General features: G+C 31.5%; 1 protein-coding gene and 2 pseudogenes across 1 annotated transcript; all 3 read left to right on the forward strand.

Annotated features, from left to right (window-relative positions):
- The first annotated feature begins 6,199 nt into the window (after positions 1–6,199).
- LOC120195021 lies at positions 6,200–17,791 on the forward strand (annotated as a pseudogene).
- LOC120194928 (WRKY transcription factor 28-like) lies at positions 7,217–7,939 on the forward strand. The gene is made up of 2 exons (XM_039197095.1): positions 7,217–7,446; positions 7,645–7,939. The coding sequence occupies exons 1-2, from the start codon at positions 7,308–7,310 to the stop codon at positions 7,935–7,937; spliced, it is 432 nt and encodes a 143-aa protein (XP_039053026.1). The 5' UTR covers positions 7,217–7,307; the 3' UTR covers positions 7,938–7,939.
- LOC120194927 lies at positions 8,039–9,255 on the forward strand (annotated as a pseudogene).
- Positions 17,792–19,402: the final 1,611 nt, after the last annotated feature.

A 19,402-nucleotide genomic window follows, 5' to 3' on the forward strand; every position in this document is an offset into this window, starting at 1 on the left:
CAGAGAAACTCTCGCTCATACTCCGCCACTGACCGGTCACCCTGATTCAAGTGTAGGAACTGCTCTATTAGGTCATCGGTATGAATCTGTTCGATGTACTTCTCTTTGAACTGGGTGAGGAACTGTGTTCTCAAGTAGGTCTCTCTGGCTCCATCGCCAACTCTACAGTCTCTCACCACTCTATCGTATCACCCTTAAGTAGGGAGGTGACGCACTCTAAGTTACCCGCTGGGGCGAGATGCAATTGTCTAAGGGTATGGATCGTCTCTTTGAGCCACTGATCCGTTGCGATAGGATTATCATCCTTAGAATCGAAGAACTTGGTGGACTTATATCGGTGGAGTCGCTCTACTAGGGACTCTTGGGGAATGGGCACTAGTTGAGCTGGGGGCACTGGTGGTGGAGGTGGTGCAACTAAAGAACTAGGGAGAGACCAAGTTATATGCCTAAGTATCGATGTGAAGTCCCTGAATAAGTTAGCCTCCTCTACCCCCGCATTTGTTGGATCTTGACGATCGCAGGTATTCGGGATAAATTCCTCACTAACTTTGGGTGGTGGTGAGGCATGACTCTCGGCTTTGCCACCATGGCTATAAAATTTATCTTCTTCCATCGGATCTATCTGAAATTAGAAAAGAACGAGGACTAATATCATCATTCCAGTCATTTAAGTACTCTGGACTCTCTACAGGCATATACATATATAAATATCGACTGACTCTAACCCACAATTCCTAGAAACAACTAAACCTGAACACTCTGATACCACTAAATGTAACACCTTAATCCAGTTAGACCCAAAGATCCATGGATTACAAAGTTACATGTGACTTCTAAAATATTGACCTGAAATTTTCTTTTAAAATTGCTTGTAAATCTATGAAATTTAGACATTCATAATGTAATATAAAAACATAATAATAAATTGAGTTTACAAATAATAAGGAGCTCTTAAAATACATCCGTAAAATAATACAAAATACTTAGTTTCAAAAGAGTTACGATTGAATACATAACAAGGAATATAATAGTACATGCCTTCTAAAGATGACTCAAGACGTACTCTGAAAGTTCTTTAGGAATTTGAATCTATTACACTAGAATATCTAATGACGATAGCTCCCACGACCTGCTCCCTAAGAACCTGCGCACGAAAACACATTCCGAACGCCAAGCTTACGAGCTCAGTGCCTCACTGGAAATTGTATTATACTATATGCATTCACTAGATGAAGTGACAAGTGGCACAGGTCTAACTGTAAACCTATTGAACTGCTAATATGTGGTTGGTATAATATTTTGGCTGAGGGATTCTACATCTCGGAGCTTACACACCCCTCTAGCACTGTCAAAGCACCATTGGGTACTATTGATTGAGATCCAAAATTCTGCATCAAAACGTACACCCACCGACTTACTTCATCGAGTCTTGGGGTATCTACGCCCAGTCGGTTGCTATAGTGTCGTGGCACTGACTTGGATCCACTGACTGTCATATTTCTGCTAAAAGGAACTCGGGTGTCCTGATTGTTTTCCGTGCGTCAACCAATGCTAGTTTTATGTAAACCTAACTGTTTATGTTTATACTATTATGATATTAATTATTATTGCCACTTGAAGTCTTATTTATGGATATATTGAAGTGTTGGGTTACCTCGAGTCTAATTCCCTTAAAAAATTGACATTTTTGTCCAAAACAGACTGAAAGTATTGATACTATCCAAAGAGTATCAATACTCCTATTAAAGTTTCGATACTTTATATAAGTATTGATACTTTTAAACATTCTGTTCTACATAGTTTCAAAACCTTTTGAGAGTTTCGAAACTATGACCTGAAGTATCGATACTCTTGCCCAGAAACTTACGAGTTTACCCGAGAAGAAGAACAAGTTTCAATACTATCCCTATAATATTGAAACTCAACCTGCAAAGAGCATAAAATAGGTGCAAAAACTCCTATTATACTATCCCAAAGACCTTAGTGAGGTCCTCAAACATTATTAATGTAGATACAAAGGAGCATAAATAGGGCCTTAGGCATGTTTATAACTCTAAAGCATGAAATCTACTATGAGAATGCTTCAAGCTTATGCAACCTACTACATTTCATCTAAATGACTTACATATGATATAGTTGAGTTTATACTGAGTTAGCTTTGATGCTAAATTGCTGAAAACACCCAATGCTCAACCAAGGGTGAGTTTTTCCTTCCCTTTAGCTTTAGAGCTTTCTTCAACCTCCCTCACTAAACAAGATTCAAAACAAATATTACTAGCTGAAAGTGAAGGCTAAGAAGGGTTTAAAAACACTTTCTATAGCTAGAAAACATTGAAAACGAGCTGGATTCTCTGAATTCCTTAAACCCCTTCAAAACTCTTTTTGGCATCCATTACCAAACCTTGCAAGAGTTGGCTTGAAATTAAACTTGGGAAGAGTAGAATATGGTTCTTACCTTGGTTTAAAGGGATAAACTGGAGATAAACTAAAGTTCCCACCTTTGCTCAAGTTTTCTAAGAAGGAACGTGAAGCCTTGGAAAAAAATGACAAAGGAGAGTTGAGAAAATGAGGAAGGGAAAATAGACGTGAAATCAACTTCAATTAAAGGATTTCAGCTTTATTTTTGAACAAGGGTATAATTTCTTCCTTGGTCCCTCCAATTCTGACTACAGATTAAAAACACCCTTTTTAATCTATATTGGGTTTACCTCAAGCCCAAATCCTCTTTAATTTGGGTTAATGCTTCCTACAAGCTAAAGAATTAAACTAAGGCCCACATCAGGTTAGCCCAATACTTCTAACCCAAGATTCGGGGTGTTACAATAAGCATCATCTTTATCAGTAGATGCGGTGTCAAATCTAACCCGGAGAAAAAAGATAAGCAAAAACAATGGTCAAACGACCAAAAACTACTAAAAAGACATAGAAAAACGCATCACGAAGACAAAATTATTCTTATTAAAAAACTAAAAACATATTAACATTATTAAGGATCAAGTAATTCCATAATTCCCAAAATCATTCATATGCACACAAAAATAATCAAATTTAGTCTATTCTCTGACTTTTTTTTAATATTATATATATTGAAGGTGTTGAATTTGCATTGATCATGTTTTTATGTAGAAATAATTATTTGAAAACTTGGAATTTTGGTTGATGTCATGGATGAGTAAGTTCCTCTAAGCTAATTATTGTTATGATATCAGCAGCTACTAACAATTATATAAAGTGGGTAGATTTCTGTCATTCCATATTAGATAGAGAATGGGCCTTTTCCCTTTGAATATTTGGTTACTACACTCAATTAAATAATGAAATGGAAAGAAAAGGCAAAAGAGACATAGGAAGGAGTCAACAGTCTAATTTTTTATACAACTTGGTTTTAATATTAAAATATAACCTTAAATTTTAAATTTTACTCTAATTTAATTTGATTAGAATTATAACTTTTTTTAAGGAATTTTATATATTGTTTTCAGTATGAATTGGATGGAACCTACAGAAACAAGTGAATAATTTGACTTGCAATAAATCAAATATATGACAAAGACAGGTTATTAAGGTTCATGTCCAAGCAAATAATTAGCCGCAAATTACGGCTCTATTGTTTTATATTTTTTTTAATAAAGGATCCATTAATTAATTAGCTTCTTCTTAGGAAAAAGACAAAGCTTTTAGTTTGTTTATCAATTATTCAAATCTTTAAGTAATCAAAGGGTTTCTTTGCACTGTAATAAATTAAAATTTATAAAAATATGAAGAAGAAAAAGGTTTCTGATCATTAAAATAGAAAGGGTTAACTCAAATCGAGTAAAAAACGTGGTTTTTATTTTAAATTTCGAAAGAAAAAATGGGGTTTACTGTTTGTTGCTTATGAAGATGCATGTCCACAAGTTTCACTCTTTGTTTAGGTGGTGTGAACCTGATGATTCGAAACAAAACAAATACTTTACATTTTAAACCAACCTTTTAGGCTCTTAATCTATTTTGTTTTCAAAGCTTGATGTTTCTGACCAATTCTTTTGTAAAACTGATGAGTTTGGTCTGTCCTGTTGTAATTTCAGTGTTGTTGTTTTTTACTTTCCACTTTGAGTTTATTAAGTCGTGTATAAATAAAGTCACTTTAAAGAAAAACTTTCCGTTTGGGTTAATAAACTATTTAGTACTTAAGTTTAGTTTCAATATGTAATTTGATACTCGAGTTTTTTTGTCCCAATTTGATATATAAATTTGACTTTAAAATTCAGTTTGGTATCCACACCAAACAATCTAATGAATATACACAGGCACACATTTGGACTAAAAAATCTTGTCGTATAGTATTACAAATCAGTTTGGTGTATCCATCTTTTGTATTTTTTATGTGCTGAATTGTATAACTAATATATTGTGTAATTCATTCTGATTCAAATAAACTCAATTTAAAAAGTCCTATTATAAATTACTCTTAAAGTCCATTGTCTTGATTGCAATGGTAATATAAACCGTAATCTATAAGTTAATATGAAATGCATGCTCTATGTTTCCTAATTGATGCGATTATAGAAATTAATTCATGATTTTATTTTTGACTTATAATTATAATATTAGTATATTGAATACAACAAAATTTGAAGTTAGAATGTGAATTAATTTTACATTGAGATTTATAATGATTTAGAAAAATTATGAAGAGCTATTCCGAGAGAAAAATGTAGAGATGGTTTAGGGTTGCTACGTGGATTGTTTAAAGTTAATTCAGATGGTGCGTGCCAAGCTGCTACAGGATTTTTTACGTGTGGAGGAGCTGTGCGTGACCACACATGAGCTTGGATTATGATTTATGGGTTGTTTAAGCCATCAGATAATGTTCTATTCTTGATGAAGAGCAGTGGTGAATTTTTTGAAGGTTTAACTGTCCCGTGGAATATGGATTTGCGATTGATTCTTGTGGAAATGGATCAAAATACTATTTAAATCTATAAGAATTATTAGTTAAATATTATTTTAATAATTTTGAATTAAATTGATTTCCAATTAACTCATAATACTAAATTCAATCAAAATTAATAAATAGATATAAAAATTATAATTTATTTAGTTTTTTTAAATAGTATTATATATTTAGTTAAATATTATTAATACGAAATGCAAGATATAGTAAAACTAAAAGGAATGAAAGATGGAGAGGAAGTAGTTGCGATGAATGTGGAATAGCGGCAGAATTAGGCATCCAACAAAAGGTAGCTATTAGTACACATCAATGGGATGACTGACTACCAATGAACTACTTGTAGTATTTCTTGGTACTGCAACATAAATATGATATATAACATATATCAATCACTTGCACAATTTGGCGGTCTTAAAAGCCAAATTCGGCAACGACCCTTCATTAACACCCTCTTTCATAAGCGGCAAACAACATTGATTCAAAGCTATTATTTCATCTGATCTACTCTACCAATTTCTATGGACGGCATCGCGGGCCAATGGATGGAGCCGATTTGGCAGAATGGCATTTTTGGCCCTTTAATTTTCGCATGTTAGTCCTTAAAACTTTTGTTTTTGTTAAATTAATCTACTATTTACATTTCTTATTAAAAATATTGATGTTAATTATTTTTTATTTCAAAAAATATTAAAAATTATAAAAAAAAAAAGAAAAGATAACGTTGCCATTTCATAAGGATGCATTAGTTAATTTTTATTTTTTGATGATATGATAAAAATAAGTAAGTAATTGACAACATTTTAAATAATTCGTTTCTATTTTGTTACATTTGAATCCAATTGACAAAAAGGTTCAAATATCTAAAAATATATAATAAAAGTTTAGAGACTAACATGATTAAATTGATAAAGTTAAGGATAAAAAAGATTGTTTTACTTTATTTATTTCATATTATATTTATATTCATGGAGTAAGAATATATTTATATTAATATATATTATTAACGAACGATTATAAGTTAAATTATAAATGAAATAATTATTTGATTTATAATAAAATTTTGCTTGTATTTACAGTATAACATTATAATTAGAACAAATTAAAATCAATTATTACAATACATAATCAAATTAATAACTAAAGTATTTTGAATTTATATACTAAATTTGAATAAACCATATATAATAATATTTAAATTCAAATTCATATAGTTACGTATTTTGACGGTTTCATTCCGTCATCCTCTAAAATTGTGGATGTATAATGTACAATAGCTTTAATATACGGATGAAGTAAGACGTTATCAGAAATATTAATATATATTTTTTAATATTTTTGATAAAATATTATTTAAAATATTATTTTTTTTAAAAATATTAATATTAAACGCTACTTAAATATTTAATATTTACGGTAAAATATTATCTAAAATATTTTTTTAATAAAAAATATTAATATTGAGTTTTACAAGAAATTAATTAATGAAATTAATATTTTCAATAAAAAAATAATATTTCAAGTAACACTTTATCAAAATACTAAAAATATATTAATGTTTTCAATAATAAGTTTTTTCATATATATATATATATTAAGACTATAGTAGAGTAGAACTATTATATAAAAAAGCATCCTTTGATTATAACCCGGTTATTGGTATTCTTCGCTGACTCTTACTCCGCCTCTCCACGCTCCATTCGGGCGAGTTTTTCCACTCCTGCGTTGTCTTTTTATCATCAAGTGTTTCCCAAATGGAGACTAATATTTCCAGATTTATTGATTTATATCAATTCTTTTTTTTGAAGAGTCCATGATATTCTTGTAATATTCTGTAACCCAATCCTAATCAATTATAAAGTTTTGATGTAGAGTATTTTGTTTGTCCAAAAATACCCAAAATCTCATGCTTTACTCTTTTTTTCTTAACTAATTATTTTATTCGAAGACTATTATACTATCTATATTTGTTTTGATGAAGTGATGCGTTCCATCTAAAAATGTATATAAAAAATAAAATAATTTTTTAATCATATAAATAAAAGGTCGAGTAAAAAGTGTGGGTCAGGTGTGAGTAAGACTGGAAAAGTTTCCATACTAGAAGCCAATTTTTGCTCCTGCCATTGAAAGATGTTTTGTCAAACCCTTCTTTATACAGTTGTTTTTATCTCTCTATCCTCCTATCTTATCGTCCTGACTTTTTATATATAAATATTATATATAATTCAAACAACATAAAGAGATGGAACCCTGAAAGTCCAAAACCAAAAAGCCATTTGAGAACCCGGCAATTAAAGTTTAGGTTTTTTCTCTCACCTCCTGCCACTTGAAGCTTCTTTTCCCTCTTTTTGTGCCTCCAGTTCATAATTACCCCATGTCGGATCATGGATTTAGAGACTTGTACTACTACCATACGAGTGCGTTCAACAATGATCACGATCAGCAGAGTTTTGGTGGTGAAACTGATAGCACCTATAGGGCTTCACCATCTTCCGTTGATCCTTCGTACATGAGCTTCACTGATTGTTTACACAGTACTTCCATGGACTACGATTCACTTGAAAAAGCTATTGGTCTGTCACCGTCATCGTCGAAAGTGTTTTCCTCAGTCAAGGCAGCTCCGGACGATGAAGCAGCTGGTCGGTGCGGAGGATTTAGTAGGTAATACCGGTGAAGTTATGGGACCTCCTAATTCTTCCATTTCTTTTCGTACATGAGCTTCACTGATTGTTTACACAGTACTTCCATGGACTACGATTCACTTGAAAAAGCTATTGGTCTGTCACCGTCATCGTCGAAAGTGTTTTCCTCAGTCGAAGGCAGCATCCGGACGATGAAGCAGCTGGTCGGTGCGGAGGATTTAGTAGGTAATACCGGTGAAGTTATGGGACCTCCTAATTCTTCCATTTCTTTTTCCTCAAGCGAGGCAGGATGTGAAGAAGATTCAGACAAGAGTAGGAAAGATGGGCAGCCAAAGGGATCAGAAGATGGAGGCGAAGTTTAAAGAAAGGGTAAATTAGCTATGATTTTTCGCTTCATTTACATGATATTGGTTACTAATCCAGGGGCATAAGTGTAATTGTCTGGGTTTATTGTATTTAACAGGAACAAAGCGAAAACGAAAGCAGAGAAGAAGCAAAGAGAACCACGATTTGCTTTCATGACTAAAAGTGAAGTGGATCATCTCGAAGACGGGTATAGATGGAGAAAATATGGTCAAAAGGCCGTGAAGAACAGCCCATATCCGAGGTTTGGTTCTTTCACTTTCTTAATTTACAACCAAAATACATATGTTGTAATAATCTTTTTATCTTTTAGAGAATGAAAAACAAAATCCTGCAAAACCATACCTGAAACCTTCATCTTTGCATTACGTCGTCCCCTCTTGTGACTACACCAAGAAGAAGACTCAATTTATGAAACTTAACCTGCAAGCAATAACTTGAGGGTTTCAGTATTTGCCTTTGCAAACTACTAAACTTTTCTTTTCCTTTTTGTTTGATTCTCAATATTTGAATATGACTAGACTTTCTAGGGAAACAAACACATACTTGTGCAGCTTCTTCATCACTATCAAAGTTACATTTCTGATTTTTTTTTTAAAAAAAAATCAATGCAGAAGCTACTACAGGTGCACTACTCAAAAGTGTACGGTGAAGAAAAGAGTTGAGAGGTCTTTCCAGGATCCGTCGACCGTAATCACAACATACGAAGGCCAACACAACCACCCACTTCCGACGACACTGAGAGGAAGCGCAGCTGGGCTATTCCCGCCTTCCATGTTAGCCCCATCGCCACTGGGAGCGCCAAGCTTCCCTCACGAATTGCTCATGCTGATGCCTAATCATCATCATCACATGAATAACCAACCGCTGCTAATTCCATGTTTGCTCAAAACGTTAGCCCTCTTCAGCAGTACGCCCCCCAACTCCAGGTTCCTGACTACGGACTTCTTCAGGACATGGTTCCTCCCAGGTTCCTTAAACATGAACCGTGAGTAACCAACTCCCTTAGTTCCACATCTCTTCACTGTGCGTGTATATATATATAATATGTGATTTAGCTACTTTTATTACTAGATTCTTCTAACTTCTCTCTAGAGCCTAAGAATTATTCTTCAATTACTGGTCTGAAAGGGCCTAACACCAAGAACTAGACGGAAGTGAGATTTTTTTTCTTTTTTTCTCCCACTTGAAACATGGTTGAGTTGAGTCTGTCACATAGATTTAGAGGAAGAAAGTTTCTTTTGATTATGGTTGGTTTTTGAAGAACAAGAAACCTGGTTTTAAGAGGATTGCAGACTTGTAATACTGGATTAACTAAAGTTATGTCATTTGTATATGCATCTTTGTTTATCTTTATCGTTGATGCAATTATTGGTGTAGAATTTGAAAATTATAAATTTATTATTATTATTATATTATTATTATTATTATATTAGAGGACATATATCATTCTTAATTATTGACAACAAAATTAATATTGAAGATTCTAAGGTAAATAACACATTTTTTTAATTATTGAGGTTATTTGATAAGTTGATATTAATATTTTTATATATTATTTATAATAGCTTAAAAACATAAATATGGGGAAGGTACATTAATTGTTTGATCTAAAATTTCAAGGCAAATGACCTAACATTCCCTTTATTTGATATTTATATTTAGACTTTTTTTCTCAATAATTTTATAAAATAGTACAAAAACCATACAATCAATGTACGCGACATTTGACGTATTGTATTGTATGGTATAGAATACTTAATTAATTGAATTTAACGTAAGTTTCTATCATTTAAGATATTTTTATTTTTGACTTGAGAGACGTAGAAGCCACGTTTTTACTCGAGTCTCGAACGAAATTATTGGAGATTAGTTTCGTGTTGAGATCACCAAATTCAAGGGTACCAAAATACAAACCATATAATTCAAATAAAAAAAAAATATGATCCTGCTTGGAGCGTTGAATATATAATATAGTTATATATTAACCTAAGCAAATTATCTCAGTGATTAAAGTAATAATTGTTATTCTTAGATATCTCGAGTTCGAGCACCAACAGTTATAACAAGATGATTAAATGTTTATTGTCAAATGATTGACAATATTTAGAATATATACTATTTTATGATCAATTTAATTTAATAAAAATATAATATATATTAAGAAGTTCATGAGTCGTGGCAGTCAAATTGTGGTATGAACAAAAAAAAAGGAAGGAAAAGTTTCGATAATTATACTTCATTAAGAAATGAGGCGCCTTTTATTGTGTGTGTATATATTAATCTATAGTTACTACAAGACAATATATGTTCAAAGATAACTCTTAAGTATTTAATATTGAAGCTCACACATATGATATTCTCGGTGCTCGAACCACACTCGTACTCCCGACATTCCTGGTGTTTGAATCCGAAACTTCAATAAATAACAATAATTAATTTACCACTAAGGTCACTCGATCCGTATGCATATATAAATGTATATATAAATGAGTATTATTGTAGTAAAATTTTGAGAGAATAATGATATAAATAAAGTGTTACTAGTTCTTAAAATAACATTTTGAAAAAGTATTCCGGTGCCTTATTAGCATGTGCCGTTATTTTCTTCCACACTATTAAAGATGTACATAGAAAATATAATTAATTTTATAATAAACGTCGAATTCACTAATTAATTCCAACTAATCTTATCATTATATATTTAAAAAAAATCTTATCATTATAAAGTATATAATATATTACGGATTTATATTAGTATGGATCGAGAGGCAGAATTAACATTTGACTCGAAATAGAAACTCGTTGAAAGAGATATTGGTTCGGTATAGAATAAAATAAAATCCAATTAAATTAACAAATAACACCGCTTTAACATTTAAACCTGTCTGCACTTTTTGCATGAAGAAAGGTAAAATAAATAAATAGAAGAGTTTCCTTAAATATATCCAGATTGAGATTTTAATAAACTGCGACCAATTCTACAAATCAAATGTATTTATGATGGGCGATCGAGAATTGAAATTATATATACTCCTTACCAATAAAATATTAAATAATGGTCTATTATATCAGTACGACAACTTTGGAATTATATATCCTACATTAACAGCAATCAATCAAAATCAAATTTCAACTTAACTTCCAGAAAAAGGAAAATAAAATAAATTTGATTATGGCCCACGATAAAGGTTTTAGTTTTCACATCAGATTCACCCTCCTATCGCATTATAATTAGGCTCAAATATAAAATAATTGATTAAATTATTTCGTTTTTATGAATTGGTGTCTAAATTATTTTTTGAACCATCTAGGTGTTTAAAGTTACAAACATTATCATTTTAGGTGCCTCAAGTTCTAACGGTCTTTAAAAAAATCCGTTAAGTGACATGTGTCATAATATAATAATTTTGAAATTATTTTTTTAAACTTAAAAATATTTTATTTTTTAAAAAAAACTCCATTTTTTCCTAAAATGTCAATGAAACCCACAAAGTATTAAAATATCTTATTCTAGTTCCATTTGCTCCAACCAACGGTCATCTCGGCCACCATTCAAGGGCGACCGGTCCCATATTGTTGACCAACCACTAACCGATCATAATCCTTACTATCATCTCAAAATACAATTCTCAATTTTAAAAAATCCCAAATACTCAATCTCTTAAATTTTTTAGTTGACAATCTCTTAAATTCCTTTAGTCGATCATGATGTTAATCGTTTAGCTGACTGTGGTAGCTAGCCATTTGGTCGAATGTGGCAGCCGTCCATTTGGTCGGTTGTTTAGTTGACCGTTTGACATTTGGCCATGGAAGCAAGGGAGGGAGAAGGGGTGGGACGCAGGCTGGGGAAATGTTTATATATATATATATTAAATTTTTTAAGAAAAAAAAAATTTCAAAATTCTAAGATTATGACACATGTCATTGTACGAGGTTTTAACAATTGTTACAGTCGAGACACCTAAAGCAATAACGTTTATAATGTTAGACACTTGGATGATTCAAAAAATAATTTAGACACAAATTCTTAAAAGTCGGTATAGTTTGAACACTTATTTTATATTTAAGCCTTATAATTATAAAAAAATTAATAATCCAATATCCATATTTTTAGGTAAAACGATGATATATACTTTCGTATTTTCTTAATCACATATTAGTGATTAGATTGTTACCAAAAAATAATAATGGAATTAAGTTAAAAAAATATTAAATTATATTTTTAATTCGTTAAAAGTTTTCTATACTATTTATTTATAAATATTATCGTTTGAAAAGCATTTTTACTATCTATAAAAAACATATTTACCATTTACAATAGTACCAAACTTGAACTTAAGAAGCTTTAATCGAAAGTACACGACATAATTTTTGATTAAGGGCACACAACATAATTATTATTTATAATAATAAGGTATTGCACTAAGTAATTTACTCAGTTAATCAGTATAATATTAATATAATTAAACATTCTATCTATTTTTTAGAATTAATCACTGATATCTGATATATTAACCGACTAATTCAGATTGGGTACTGTAGAGACGAGAACGACCCTTCTAACTCAATTCGCTCTATTCGCAAACGCTAGGATTCAAACATCTAACCTTGTTTAAGGGACTTAGGTGGCGTTTGGTTCGCTGGAATGTTTATGAGGGAATTAAAATCTGTAAAGGAATTGAAATCTGTCAGGAATTGAAATTCAATTTCATATTCTGTTTGGTTGGCAGGAAATGTAATTGGAATCCAATTTCATATTCTGTTTGGTTCGCAGACATGTCAGATGAATTTGATTTCAGTAATGTAAAATGATAGAATTACCCTTCTTGGTTTTTGCTTTATTTTAGTTTGTTTCACAACTTACATGTAGTAATATATTATAAAAAATTTAAAAATATTAAAATTTCATTTTATTGATTGATTATTCATTTTAATAAATTATAAAAATATGCTAATAAACATCATAAGTTAAAATCATCGCAATCAAAATATGTTAATAAGTTACCAAAAGATAGAACAATATTTCGATATATTCCAATCGGAGTATGTTAATTAGTTACAAAAAAATATACCAAAAACTATTTTTATTCAATATATGAATTAGAAACCCGACCCGACACGACACAAAATAATAATAAAAATTATTTTTATTCAATAAAAACATTGACTTAATTGAAAAATATATATAGAGAGATATTATTGTAATTATTCCTAAATATATAAGGTAAAATTATATATATTTTCGGGTAGGGTATTTTTCACCCTAAACCTAAACTCGACCCGACTCGATTATCACACTTAAAAAAACCAACCCGACCCGACCAAAATAAATTTTCACCCGACCCTACCCGAATATATGAATTAGAAACCCGACCCGACCCGAAATAATAATAAAATATTTTTATTTAAAATATGAATAAGTTACTAAAAGATTGATGATGGTAGTATGGTCAAATTTCAATTCCCTCCAACAAGAGAATTGTTCCATCCATTATTGGATTGAATTCACTTTCCTCATTTGATGAAATTTGAAGCCATGTGGGATTCCAATTCCCTTGGAAAACTTGAACTAAACATGAGAAAGTGATAGAATTAGATTTCAATTCTCCCCAATTTCAGGGGATTCTATCTAACCAAATGCCACCTTAATTTCATCCCACTAGCTGGTTGTTGATTGTTTTTATCAAAACAATAATAATAACATTATATCTGTAGCAATATTCTGCTGGAAATAATTAGTATTTTACAAACTTCCGTTTCTTTGAGTAATTTATGTAATGTTCTCTCTGATTTTTCCCTTATACCACGCACAAAACTGAAAGCAAAATAGCAACCGGAGGCCCAACTAGCAACCATGGCAAACAACAACCTGTTGGGGGAGTGAAAACGACGTCATATCCAAAATCCTTTTTAAATTTTCTCCACGCTACTCATAGATCTCATTGGTCTCCGATTTTATTATTTTATTTATTAAAAATGAAATTGTTGTTTTGGTGTTGTATTTATGAGCACGTCCTAGCACAATCTCTCTCCATTCTACACATTGGTTTTTCTATCTTCGGTAACTATTTCTTCTGTTTTGCCTTTTCACTCTTGATTTAGATTTTTGCATTTTTTTTGGATTAGTTTAATTCGGCGTTGTTGCAAATTTTAACCGTTGCAGGAGGTTCCTGTTTTATCCAGAAAATAAATGGTGGTTTCTGGGCCAATTACGCCTGGACAGGTACGGTTTCGAATTTGAATTTTATTGGTTCGATATTTTATTTTTGTTAAGTTTAATTTAGTTTCGAGATTTGTAATTTTATTGGATTTAGACAATGTGGTTTATTAGCTGAAAGTATTCGTAGTTGTTTTTGCAATTATTGAACTTGTGGTTTTTATGTACTAATTTTGGATTCTGTTTATTTGCTTTATTATCGATAATGTATGTAAGATTCAGGCCAAACATTACTTTTACTTTATTTTTTTGTAGAGTTTCAGAGCTTAATTTAATATCTCATGAATTTTAGTAGAAAATGATTTTTTTCCCTTTTAGATTAACAATTACGGTACTTCTGACTTGTGAAGTTTGATTTTAATTTCCTCACTCTGCATTGCTGAAATTTCTTGTTTCTTCTAAAGAATTTATGAACTTTCTATAGTTAGTAGATTACTTAAGTGGCTATCTTGGTTTGATGTGTGAAGAGATTTTTCTCGCTTCTCATTGACAATGTATAGAATCTGATGCATTATGGTTTTTTGTGATGATACTAGTGTTCATAGTGTAAATCTTAGTGAATGGTCTTGGGAAATCCATGTAGTTTTACTTGATATTTGATTAAAAGAACTTAAGTACGTTTGTTATAATGCTGGAATCTCATTTTAAACCTCTCAACATCTATTTGCAACTGGGCTTTTATTTTTAATCTTTTAAACTTCTTAACCATGCATTTTGTGAATATTTCACTCTACTATTCTAACCTTGGTTATGTCACTTGTTCTTACTTTTTATAGTGTTTGATATATCTTTGAACTGTTATACTTGTTCTTGAAATACATAAATTCATTTTATATTTTATAATTGTTGCAGGTGTCTTTTCTCTCAGGAGTTATCCCAGTTTTTATTGCATGGATATATTCAGAATTCCTAGAGTTCAAGAAATCTGCATCTCTCGCTAAATCATAAGTAATCATTTGGTGTAGGAGTTAACGGGTGCACAAATTTGATATGCAGCTATCACTATTCTTTGACATTATTGAACTAAACATTTTCCGATTCTGACAATTCATTTGCAGCCATTCAACACTAATCTGGTGATTGGGAAATGAGAAGATTAAAGAAGATGACAGGGCTGTTTTGCTTGAAGGGGTCTAAACAGGATCTGCATCTACAAAATTCCATGTTTCTGCCATCAAAACGAATTTGATTAGGTCGCCTTCTTTAAGTTTCACTCATTTTAGCATTTCCCTTATTATTTCCAGGTTTTTGACTATGGAAGACTCTTTCCAGCTGGAACACCGGGCCACTTTGAGAGCAATGTTAGTGATATACAGAAATACACTTTTTGTTGGTAGCTTTCTGTTTTGTCTTGTATTTAACTAGGCAATCTATTGCAGGTCTGAGTTTGGGGCTATTCTGGTGTACTTCTACTTATGTGATCGCACAAATTTACTAGGAGAATCTACCAAGGTGCTTTTCTACTTGTTTGCATTATTGATTGTTGTTCATGCTTTTATACGTTTCCCTTTTTACTTCTCTTTCCGAAAAAGCTACACTTCTGTACGGTTGCACCTGCACCTATTGGGGTCTTGATTTTCACTTGTATATATTATTATATTCTTTTGTGATTTCTGGTTATTTCTGCATATCTGTGTAAATATTGTTCACTGTTAATTCCTCTCCCCTTTAAAATGACACAAGAGGATTAGTTTTTATTCAATTATTTGTCGCATTCCAGTATCCTTGAAGCTCATTGTTTGTTGTCCCTATTTTCCTTTTAGTTGAATGTTATTAACAACATTTTTTATTCCCTTATACTTGCATCCTTGAGTCCTTAATTTGGGTGTATATTTAGTACTTTGAAATAAGCAGGTTGTGAGTTGTGACCACAATGTCCTTTCGCTTATAGTTCGAAATAAATGAATGCCATACATTGTCTGAAAGTACCTTCTCTGGTGGTTGGAAATGTTTGATGGTTATTTCCCCCCCTTCAAATGGTTTAAGGTAGCTGTGTATTTCACATTGATGGTTGGTTAAGGTTTCTACTTTGCTTTCTTATGTTGACTAACACTATAAGGATTATTTATTTGTTTTATTTTATTTCTTAAGTGTGTTTCTTTGGACAGAAATACAACCGTGACCTTTTCCTCTTCCTGTACGCTCTTCTCATCATAGTTTCCACAATGACTTCTTTGAGGAAACATGCTGACAAATCAGCTTTCTCTGCGACTACCATGCAATACCTCAGTTGGCATCAGACGGAAGAGTGGAAAGGATGGATGCAGGCATATGTTCATTGTTTTACTTGTAACCTGTGAATGAGTAACTACTTAAGCTTAGGCACTCCCCAAATACCTATTTTAGAAAAGGTTGTTCTCTAGATTGTATTTCCTTGTTTCTATTTGGTCATAGCTAAGCTACCTCAATTATGATTTGTATTTCGATCAGTTTTATTTTTCAACTCAATAGTTGTTCATTTGACCTTTTTTTTATCCTTGCTAATTTGTTGTAAGATTGATAAGAATATTTCCCATAGATTGGGAAACTATTGTATGAAATGCTTTATGATAAATTATATTAGTGTTCAATCTTTATATCTATACTGATGTTCACATGGGCTAATTTTTATCACTGCCTTTAAACCAAAAAAAAAATCTTTTCACTGCCAGATTAATGAGATTGCTTGTGTCTGCAGTTCCTTGAAATTTATGCTATCTACTGATCATTGCTTCGGTTCTCACGTCTTTTTTTTCTGCAGGTGCTATTTCTAATGTACCATTAGTCTGTTGCGACGGAGATATGTAATGCAATATGTATCTTCATTGCTGCATATGTTTGAATGACTGGATTTGGCAACTTCTCATACTATTATATTAGAAAGGACTTTAGCCTAGCACACTTTACTCAGGTGATATTCTCTTTCTGGGACTATAATGTGCGTCAAGAAACCTGTGGTCCTTATATAAATTTATATTTGGTGCAGATGATGTGGAGACTAAACTTCTCTGTGGCATTTTGCTGTATTGTTCTCAACAATGACTATATGCTTTACTACATCTGCCCGATGCACACGCTTTTTACCCTAACGGTGTATGGAGCTCTTGGGATTTTCAACAAGTATAATGAAACACCATTAGTGATGGCTGTGAAAATTCTTGCATGCTTTCTTGTAGTCATATTTATTAGGGAAATTACTGGAGTTTTTGAAATATTCTGGAGTCCACTAGCTTTTCTATTAGGTTAGCAACCTATCTACTCCAGTCTTCTACTTTTCATTTATTTTATTAGCTTATAATTACGCCTTAGAATGACCATGTCCTTATATTCAGGTCATATTCCTCCTCTTCTTTTTTGTTTTTTGTGGAATGTCTTACTTTGAAACATGTGTACCTCACATGCGAATGAATCTCGGTTGAATTTCATTTTCAGTATACTTATTTTAAAGCATGTTCGTTCTTCTTGCCTTGGATATGTTGTAGTTCTTTGCTTATATCACCTTCCTTTTTTTTTCTCTCTTCAAATGGCAGGGTACACTGATCCTGCAAAACCTGATCTTTCCCGATTGCATGAGAGGATTTTAGATCTGGTCTGGACCGCTATATATGGATAATCGGAATGAGGTTTGCCTACTATCATCCCAATGTACGTTAAATTTATTTGTAACACCCTACCCATAATCTCAAAACACGTTTCTTTATTTTAAAATTAATAATCACACAAAATCATAATTTGATTTAAATATCAAATTTTAAATTCAATTCAGATAACATTTTAAGAAGTTATGTATAATAACATATCTTAAATCAAAACTACCAGAATTACTTGATTTGAAAATCGTTTCTATCATAAATAATTACGATTTAATAAACTAATATTCATAATTAATAATGTCCTTTGTAAAACTAAACATTCACAACTTAAACAAAAACATCTTAGACAGACTCGAGTCAGAGCAGTTAAAAACTTCTTTAATATGCATACCACTACCAAATAAATTAACAGACATGATGTCATTACCTATTGATTCTGGTGGTATAACTGATTCCTCGAAAATGATGTTGATGCGCTCCCTACTTTTCTTCTATCTTGCACCTACGTGTGAAACACTCACATGCTAAATTTTCACTTAGTGAGGCAACCAAGTAAAATAAAATAAATAAAATATTTAATTTATAAACAGACAATATCATATAAAAACATTAATAAAATAAAACATGTATAAAATTAGTTGTCAACTTGTGATAAGAATTTATTATAAAAATTTATAATTTAGATTGTACTTTGCTATTTTAGATATGTACTTTTATATTTCAGTTCGTATCATTGCAAAATTGTACTTTTCTTTTTTAAATCAGATCATTTCAAATTCATGCTTTTCTTATTTATATTAGACATTTGCCCACTGTATTATTATGAGAATACGCGGTACACGAGTCAGATAACGAGTGAGCGTGCTATATACAAATTTATTGTTATAACAGATTGCACCGAGTCACTCCACCTCATGTACCACTAAGGTACCCGAGTCAGATCACGAGTGACCCATCTTGGTGCCATATAATGCACATATAAAGCAAATCAGATGCACCGAATCACTCCACCTCTTGCACCACTAAGGTACGCCGAGTTAGACCACGAGTGATCCACACTAGTGCTATATCAGAAACATATTCAGATTCACTCAACCTCATGGCATGTCATTATACCACTAACCCTCATTTTCATACAATGGATTTTGTATTAAACCAATTACTAATTTGCATATAAAAACCATTCATCCTTATAATCGAATATAAAACCATTTATATAAAATCAGATTTGGGCAGTTCATTCCCAAAAATATTCACATGTCAGGAAATAAACTATCAAATAAAATAATTTGGGTTATTCAAACCCAAAAATCATATAAAAATCATTTAGTAAATCGGTATAAAGATATTTTAAAAAATAATTCAAATTGACATCAGTCGAAAACCTTTGAGGTTGGCTCATCGTAAGTTGTCCTCATATCGAGTATAAAATAAGTAAGTTGCACTCACCTGGTGCCTCGCGAGCTTATCCTACGATCACCTTTATAACCCTCGTATCCAGTTCATTTTGATCTTGATTATAATCACGATCTACTCGATCGTTGATTTTCAACATATAAACAATTCACATACATTAGTACTCGTACTATTATAATAAACTTAAATTTGAATCGAAATTCTAAAAATTCAACTAAGGTTTGATGCTAATTCCTACCACGAAATCGAAATCAAC

This window comes from Hibiscus syriacus, unplaced genomic scaffold (genome assembly GCF_006381635.1).
Source record: "Hibiscus syriacus cultivar Baekdansim isolate YM2019G1 unplaced genomic scaffold, ASM638163v2 tig00117005_pilon, whole genome shotgun sequence".
NCBI lineage: Eukaryota > Viridiplantae > Streptophyta > Magnoliopsida > Malvales > Malvaceae > Hibiscus > Hibiscus syriacus.